The sequence below is a fragment of the Poeciliopsis prolifica genome, unplaced genomic scaffold, assembly GCF_027474105.1.
Source record: "Poeciliopsis prolifica strain line A6 unplaced genomic scaffold, Auburn_PproV2 SCAFFOLD041, whole genome shotgun sequence".
NCBI classification, from domain to species: Eukaryota; Metazoa; Chordata; class Actinopteri; order Cyprinodontiformes; family Poeciliidae; genus Poeciliopsis; species Poeciliopsis prolifica.
In genome coordinates, this window is record NW_026562416.1 from 259,004 (window position 1) to 268,425 (window position 9,422).

General features: G+C 46.1%; 1 protein-coding gene across 3 annotated transcripts in view; it reads right to left on the reverse strand.

Moving 5' to 3' along the window:
* Positions 1-4,314, reverse strand: part of pleca (plectin a) — a 62,855-nt gene extending 58,541 nt beyond the window's left edge. For all 3 annotated transcript variants that reach the window (XM_055055095.1, XM_055055094.1, XM_055055093.1), the window contains exons 1-2: positions 4,233-4,314; positions 3,307-3,517 (exon numbers count right to left, since the gene is read on the reverse strand). In XM_055055095.1, the coding sequence (XP_054911070.1) occupies positions 3,307-3,514 (208 nt within the window). In that variant the 5' untranslated portion in view covers positions 3,515-3,517; positions 4,233-4,314. The remainder of the gene's footprint in view (positions 1-3,306; positions 3,518-4,232) is intronic.
* Between the last annotated feature and the right edge of the window lie 5,108 nt (positions 4,315-9,422).

A 9,422-nucleotide genomic window follows, 5' to 3' on the forward strand; every position in this document is an offset into this window, starting at 1 on the left:
ACTGCAGCATCGCATTATTTGCTGCAGACGGTGAAAGTTTTCCCACAGTGACAGTCAGAGGGTTTCCTGTAGCTCTGGGCTGCCAAACTAAATCACTTTAGACACAGAGCTGAGATAAATGCAACATTCCCATCAAAAATGTGGGAACTATTTCAGCATGGAGCGATCTGATTGGCTGAGTGGAGAAGCTGGCTTAGGGTTGCCTTGGCTCAAAATTGACCTTTTGAGTTCAAAGGTGAAAATGTCCTCATGGATCTGGAAGCAGCCTGCTGCAGTTTCTGATCATGATCCACCACAAGTCAGTTAGCGCATGCTAAGGTTTCACATGATTAGCTTTAGCGCATGCTAAGGTTTCACATGATTAGCTTTAGCGCATGCTAAGGTTTCACATGATTAGCTTTAGCGCATGCTAAGGTTTCACATGATTAGCTTTAGCGCATGCTAAGGTTTCACATGATTAGCTTTAGCGCATGCTAAGGTTTCACATGATTATCTTTAGCGCATGCTAAGGTTTCACATGATTATCTTTAGCGCATGCTAAGGTTTCACATGATTAGCTTTAGCGCATGCTAAGGTTTCACATGATTATCTTTAGCGCATGCTAAGGTTTCACATGATTAGCTTTAGCGCATGCTAAGGTTTCACATGATTAGCTTTAGCGCATGCTAAGGTTTCACATGATTAGCTTTAGCGCATGCTAAGGTTTCACATGATTATCTTTAGCGCATGCTAAGGTTTCACATGATTAGCTTTAGCGCATGCTAAGGTTTCACATGATTAGCTTTAGCGCATGCTAAGGTTTCACATGATTATCTTTAGCGCATGCTAAGGTTTCACATGATTAGCTTTAGCGCATGCTAAGGTTTCACATGATTAGCTTTAGCGCATGCTAAGGTTTCACATGATTATCTTTAGCGCATGCTAAGGTTTCACACGATTAGGTTTAGCGCATGCTAAGGTTTCACATGATTATCTTTAGCGCATGCTAAGGTTTCACATGATTAGCTTTCGTGCATGCTAAGGTTTTATGTGATTAGCGTTACCTTTTACTAAATTTTTATAGCTGAAGCATACGATAAAATTATTATTGATAAGACCATTAGTAGTGAAGCTAGTTAGCTGTGGCTAATAGCAAACTATTAGCTAATATTAACCACATGATTGTGTTCTACATTACAGTCATGGCGGCCATATTGAAAGATGAGAAACATCTTTAATGTATGAAGGCTAAAAATAGAATCTCCAGCTTGGATTTTCATGTAAATCAAAGTTTAAATAGTTTTTTAAAACAGAAAAGAACTAAAACATTCAATGCTTCCAATCCCCAAAAGCCCGGCAGAACCAGGACCCAGTAGAACCAGGACCCGGCAGAACTGTTGTTCACCTAGAGCAGAGTAGAACCGGCCTCGCTCCAAACGGACCGAACTAAATCAGAGTCTGGGTTGGAAATGTTTCATTTTGCTGTGAAATAAAAACAGAAACTGGAGGGAAGAAAGAGGTCAAAGGTCAGAGGAGCCTCTGAGTCTCTCTGAACTTCCTCCTCCCTCCGGTCCAGTCCAGTTCTCTCTGTAATTAAACCCGACCAGCACCATTCCGTCCTGTGCAGGAAGAAAGGAGCAGCCTGCCGGACCTGCATGCTGATGTGCTCGAGGTTCTGGTTCTGACCAGATCCAGCTCCACATGCTGACCCCTGGTGGCGGTCCTGATTACTGCAGTGAGGTGAAAACCCAAACCTGGGTCTACAGTCCTTCACTGGGCTGCTATGAACCAGAACCAGAACCAGAAGCATGTAGAAGCTGTATTCACCTTCTATGCTCTTCAGATCTGGAACCAACTTCCAGAAAACTGAAAAGCTGCTGAAACCCTGAGCTCCTTCAGCAATTCAGCTGTTAGGGCTGAATTGATTAGTGATTGATGGATTTTACATGTATTGATGGTTTATTGATGGCACTTGACAAAATCTAATATTTATTGCTTTCATTGTTTCATGTTGATATGAAAACGCGACTCAGAACCAAACCAGAACCAACATAGAGAACCTCCAGACTCCATGCAGAAAGATTCCAGACCCACAACCTTCCTACTGCAAGTCAGCAGCTCCACCAACTGGATCATTAATAGAAACCAGAACATTCCAAATATTGACATACCGGCTCAGATACGATCAGTGACTAACCCTGATTAATCAGGGCGCTATGAGAAACGAATGAAATCATCAACACAACAGAAAACAGGAACAAGCTAACAGGAAACCCGCTAACAGAAAACATGCTAACAGGAACAAGCTAACAAGAAAGCCGTTAACAAGAAACATGCAAACAGGAACAAGCTACTACAAAACAAGCTAAAAGGAAACCCGCTAACAGGACGCATGCGAACTGGAAACAAGCTAAGAGAAAACATGCTAACAGAAAACAAGCTAACAGAAAACATGCTAACAGAAAACAAGCTAACAGAAAACATGCTAACAGAAAACAAGCTAACAGGAAACCTGCTAACAGAAAACATGCTAACAGGAACAAGCTAACAGGAAACCCGCTAACAGAAAACATGCTAACAGGAACAAGCTAACAGCAAACCCGCTAACAAAAAACATGCTAACAGAAAACATGCTAACAGAAAACAAGCTAACAGAAAACAAGCTAACAGAAAACATGCTAACAGGAAACCTGCTAACAGAAAACATGCTAACGGAACAAGCTAAGAGGAAACCTGCTAACAGAAAACATGCTAACAGGAACAAGCTAAGAGAAAACATGCTAACAGAAAACAAGCTAACAGAAAACATGCTAACAGAAAACAAGCTAACAGAAAACATGCTACAGAAAACAAGCTAACAGGAAACCTGCTAACAGAAAACATGCTAACCGGAACAAGCTAACAGAAAACCCGCTAACAGAAAACATGCTAACAGGAACAAGCTAACAGGAAACCCGCTAACAAAAAACATGCTAACAGAAAACAAGCTAACAGCAAATCCGCTAACAGAATATATGCTAACAGAAAACAAGCTAACAGGAACAAGCTAACAGGAAACCGGCTAACAGGAAGCATGCGAACTGGAAACATGCTAACAGAAAACAAGCTAACAGGAAACACACTAACAGAAAACACGCCAACAAGAACAAGCTAACAGGAAACCCGCTAACAGAAAACATGCTAACAGGAACAAGCTAACAGAAAACAAGCTAACAGGAAACCCCCTAACAGAAAACATGCTAACAGGAACAAGCTAACAGGAAACCCGCTAACAGAAAACAAGCTAACAGAAAACCTGCTAACTGGAGCGGTAAGCCAGCGCCTCACCTGCGATCCGGATCACGGCCCGCTCCGCCGGATCCAGAACGTCCCCCGAGGCCGACCTGGACCGCTTCATGCGCTGGTGCTTCTGCAGGTTCCAGGGCAGCGTGTCGCCCGGCAGAGGGCAGCAGCCGCCGGGGGTCGAGTCGCTGGCGCTGTCCTCCGACGCGGCTCGGACCAGAGGCCGTCGCCGCGCCGCCGCGCCGATCTCCATGTTCTGGATCAACACACGGAGGGTCAAAGGTCACTGTGACTGCAGGTCACATGACCCGGTCCTGAAAGCTCAGCATCAGCACCAGCTCTGTAGTCTGGACCGGTTCTGCGCTGCTCTGCTCCCTGAAAGCGGGTCAGAACTCTAAACGGTTCCGTTCAGCCCAGATTTGATCCGGATCACCACAACCAGCCGGATCAGAACCAGTTCTGAAACGGCTTGCTTTGACCTTAAACCTCTGGTTCTGGGTCAGAAATGCTGAGTCAGCAGAAAATCGCCTCTGAAAAACAGAACGGTTCTGACCTGCAGCCCAGGTCCAGATACCAGAACCAAAGTGACATCCAAAAGTTCTTCAGAATCAGAACCAGCAGAACCCTCTCAGTACCCGACCGAACTGAGTCTGGTGGTTCTGGAGCATGAGCCTCTGCCACCTTCAGCTGACCCTCATCGGGTTGAACTGGACTCTGATCCGGGTTCAGAACCTCCCGAACCCAGCGGGAGAAAGCTAAGGCTGCAGAACCCAACCTCACTCAGGCGAACCGGACCAGACCTGGTTCTGTTCAGTGTGCAGAACTGCCGCAGGTCCAGACGCCCCTCTGCAGCAGCCGCACCTGAAACCAGAACCGGCCTGAGCCACAGAGGCGACCCGGCTGGCTCAGGCACCGGTCCATTTGTGGTTCCGTGCTCCATCAGAACCGAGCCTCCGTTCGGCTGTACTCACGCTGCGGGCCGCGGGACTCCGGGTCCAGGTGAACCTCCGCAGCGGACGCTCCGCGGCGCAGCCTTCGCCCTACCTCAGCCCGTCCGGACCGGGACTCGAACTCCCACCATCCTCCTCTGCAGAGGCGGCCGCGCCTGCGCACTGCGGCTTCTTACCGGCGAGATGCTCCGGAGCTGGGACCGGGACCGGGACCGGTTCGACCAGCAGGCCCGGGGAGGCTGCTGCTGCGGCCCGCATTCCTGCCGGTACCGGTCCGGCTCAGCTGCCGCTAATGGACCGCATGCGCGTTCTTGTGAAGAGCCGTCTCATGCTGACGGGGGCGCGCATTGCCACTGCAGGTGTTGCTCGTTAAAGAGCCAGTCTGATCCGAGCAGCTGTTCAGAACCCGAACCGGTCCGGACTTTTAGCTGCTTTCCAGTCCAGTTTGTTCTGGTTCAGTTCACCAGACAGAACTTTATGAGGATCATGGACCTTCACCAGAGCCCAGTATGGCTGAGCAGGATAGCATAAACATTAGCGTACCAACCCGGATGTTTCCCAGATTTCCCATCAGCCAGTGGATATTTTTCAAGATGGCTGCCGTTTGTGAGCTTCAAACTATTTATTGAAATAAAATGTTCCCCATTTTCATGACTTGGATGAACTTTGTGTGTCATCAGTTTCCATTTTGTCCTGATAATGGAGAATCTGAAAGCGAGGACGTAGCAACTTAGCCGTTAGCAACTCTCACCAGTCGTCAACTGGAAGGAGATGAAGATGAAAGATTTTTGTTCAGTGCTAGCTTCCGCTAATGTTTTGTGTCTAGCGGTATAGCATTAGCATCTAGTAAAAAAATAACATAAAATTTATACTTGTTCTCTATTCTGACACCAAACATGTTCATCTAATTGGTGAATTTAGTACAAGACTTTACTTTGCAGGACAACCATAGCGGCCATCTTGAAAAATTTAAACATTATCAATACATGCGAGTTCTGTGTCAAATTATATATTATTTGACACCAAAAGTAGTCATCTGATAAATATTGGCAAATTTGGTAGAAAAATACATTTTTCTTGAACATCTCACATTTCTCAGTAGCAAGCAATTTAGTTTTTTTTTTTTTTTTTTTTTTTAAAAAGCAATTATCTGAAAACATCTGCACCCACTTGGGTTCTGGATCTGAATATGAAAGATGAAATGATGTGCTGCATTTTTAGAAAACCCTGCAAACCCGGCCTTCGTCTTCATCATCTGCACTAAATAGACAGAAGAAGAAGCTCCGCCGGCCTCCTGCTGCCACCAGGAGGCTGAATACCGCCATGTTGGGTCTCCAGCCGGGTTAAATAATGAAGAAGAAGCAGAACCAGCAGGTCCAGACCAGTTAAAACGGATCAGTTACTGATGCTAATATTTAACATCCATTTTCATTTTTACCTCCCAGATTTCTGGTTCAGGTTCCTCCTTTCCGTCCAGAACTTCAGCAGAGCAAACTGGGCCGCACTCGGCCGTTACACAACTCCCACAGAGCTTGTTTGTGCAGCGCTGGTTCATTGTTAGACTCCCAGTGAGCACTGGGAGCTGAACTGGGAGGGGGCATGAAACCAGTGGCTGCTGCAGTTCCCAACCCCATCGGAGGATTCAGTCCAACAAAACAAGACGCTGCTGCGCTTCATGTTCAGCTCCACCGGGCCGAACCGATTCACCGCAGAGCAACGGAACCAAGGAGCGGACCTGCTGGAAGCTATAGCCACTCAGACATTTTACTTTGTCATTGAGAACTAAATCAAACATTTTATTTTGTTATTTTTGTTCTTTTTAGGTGAAACTGACAGGAAAACAAACAAAAGACATTTAAATAAAGAAACAAAACAAAATTTTAGCATTTGTGTATTTCAACCAAAGCTCAGGTTCTGAGCGGTTCTGGTTCTGTTTCAACAGAAACCACAGTCAGTCTGAGGCGTCTGCTCTCAGGCAGCCAGAACCGCCTGGCTCCGTAACCCAACGGGTCAGAACCGGTCCTGCAGAAACAACCCGGCCCGTTGCTTCCAGGCTGCAGCTCTAATGTCTCCAGATCAGGCCCACTGAAAAATTCAAGATGGCCGCCATTTTTCACAATGATTCTCAAGGTGTCAACATAATATTTTGCATTAAAACCTCCAGTTAGCGTCTCATAGCGTTCATATTTGGAACCATATAAATGGTACTTTATTATATTCCCTTATTCTGGTGGACATTTTTAAAATGGCCGCCTCAGTTGTCATGGAGATGATGCTGTGAGAATCAATAACTGTCAAGTCGTTCGAACAGGAAGAACCAAGAGGAAAACAAAGTTCATCCGACTCAAGGAAACGGGGAACGCTTAAAAAGCTCAACGGCGGCCATCTTGAAAAATCGCCATCATCTGGAAATTTCAGTGGCTGATGGGAAAAATGAAAAACATCTGACCCGATTCTACTGTTGGTTATGGAATCGGCCCGGTCGGCTGGTGGTTCTGACCCGGCTCTGCGTCTGATCCGGCTGTGAGCCTCTCTGCATCAGAACCGGCAGAAAAAGTGAGTCCTCACGTCAGAGTCCGTCCCGAATGCAGGATGCATCTTCTTCTTCCTGGCTGGATCCGGATCCTCCAGAACCTCCTCGGACCGGGCCGCAGCTTGTTCTTCCTCTCAGAACCGGGTTTCCTTCAGAGGAGAACCAGAAGTGGAACACCACTAACTCCATGCTGGGTTTCTCTTTCCTGCAGAACCAGAACCAGAGCAAGACAGTTCTGCTGCATCATGTCTCTGTTTCAGCGGATTTTATTTCCCAGTATGCTGGGACGAAGGTTCCTTTAACTAGGCCGATTTATTGCTCCATGCAGCTCCGTGGTTCTGATCAGTCCGGGTTGGTGAAACCCATCCTGCTGTCTGATTGGCTGAAGATTGAACAGTTCACTAAAAGCTGAACCAGGAACCTCTGACTATCTGCAGAGGAATTGTTCCTTCAGATCCAGGAGGGACGTTTGGATCTGACCTCTGACCTCTGACTCTACAGAAACGCTTTAAATGAGCCGAACAGAATCTTTGGACAGACGGCGCCGACCCGATAACAGTCCTTTGTCCGTCCACAGGGGGAAATGGACCAGAACTGACAACTGAACAAAGAGATCCAGTCATGGCAGCGATTGACTGGACCCCATCAGCAGGGCAGGCCCAAGGCAGAAGCAAACTAAGTGACCGCCAGAGGGCCCCTGGGGCCGCCAGGAGCCCTGGGGCCGCCAGGAGCCCTGGGGCCGCCAGGAGCCCTGGGGCCGCCAGAGGGCCCCTGGGGCCGCCAGGAGCCCTGGGGCCGCCAGAGGGCCCCTGGGGCCGCCAGGAGCCCTGGGGCCGCCAGGAGCCCTGGGGCCGCCAGGAGCCCTGGGGCCGCCAGGAGCCTTGTGGCCACTAGGGGCCCTGTGGCCGCCAGGGGCCCCCTAAGTGGAACAGATTTTTTTGTTGTTTTTATTAATGATTTCTATGTGATTATATTAACAAAACACAAATTCATCCTAAAGTTGTGATATTTTTCTACAGTAATATATATTTGATAATGTCTATAGAATTCTTTCTAAAATGGGCAAAAGGAAAAATAAATAAGATGCTCTTTAGGGCCCCTGGTGGCCGCGCTGGGTACTGAATGGTAATATGAGCTGCTGTGCAGCAGAGAGCATCCAAACCTACAAAGCACTGGTAGAATAAAAGTTATCAAAACAATGTCACAACAAATTATTTATCCTTCAGGGAGAGAGAAAATAAAGAGGAACAATTCAGGATAAAGGTTTGTTTTAATGTGTCTTGCTAATGAAATGTTTCTCAGAATGATTTATTGGAGCTGCTAATTGAAAATTAGCTTGGTAGCACAAATGTTTGTTTTGTGAAACTGAGTTTTAACTTTAAATGAGTTGATTCTCATGATTGGCTCTATATATATTCAGGTTTTTTGCCTTCAAAATGTCTTTGGTAAGAATAATTAAAACATCTCAATGTTTGATATTGTCAAGCGAATGTTTTTCTGATGACTCCAGCTCTTTCTCGTATTTTGAACCTGCATTAATTTATCGATGAGCTGCTCTGTGCTGTAGTTGGGGATTTGTTGTTTGCTGCCGATAATTTTTGTATCGAAAACAAACATTATTTTTACATCAACTTACATAGTATGTGAAACTTCTCCAATTAAAATGATTTGGAGGCTCAGAACCGACCCGGTACCGGTCCACATTCCAGGGCAGAAAGACTCACCTGGCATAAATTACATTTTTATCTATTGGAGCTGAAGAGAAACTAATTTAATCACAGAGTGTGATGAATGTGTGTATTGCTGCACCGATTGCAGTTTTCTGGCCGATCCCTGGTTACCGATCTTTAAACAGCCTGACCTGATGATTTTGGCTGATACCAATTTTTTTGTCTGAAATGTTGCTAAATGGAGCAGGACAGTCAGTCAGTTGGCAACAGTGAATATTAACTGTAAACGTTCAGACTGACCTGGTTTGTCAGTCAAACTGTCACAGCAGGGAATAAGATGGGCTTCACATGATCAGGATACCCCAGAATTAAGGAAATCGGCGCCCAGAAATCCACTGGCCAATAAATGTATCCTATGCATACATTTAGGTTGACATGCATAGGATATCATGTCAACAGCGGCATCAGAGATGCAATAAGTTCACAGCAGGTGTGCGAATGATCTCAAATTCTAACTGATGATTCCAGCCAGTCCACATTGTTAGCAGAACTAAAGGACCCAAAACCACATTTTACGCAGGGCCCCATGGAGGCTTGGGCCGGCTCTGGCCATCAGAACTCAACCTCATACCAGAACCGTCACAGAGCTGGACGAGGCCCAGCCCGGCAGAACCAGAACCTTCACTTAAACTATAAACTGACCCAGCAGTTCCCAAACTAAACATGCTAGCTACATAGCTATCTTCAAGCTAAATATTAAGCAATGTATTGAGCTAGCAAATGAAACGTAGCCTGACGGTGCCGAACCGCCACGATTTCCACTAGTTTTAGCCAAACTGAACTTTTAGCTCTTTCTCGTATTTTGAAGTCTGCAATTTGTTCTTGCAAACACTAGATGGCGCCACAATCAACTCCCTACTTAACTTGATGGGGATTATGTGTTGAAGTGCAAAAGGCTAAACTGTTTTCCACAGATAACAAGAACGATTCATTTTAGAAACATATTCA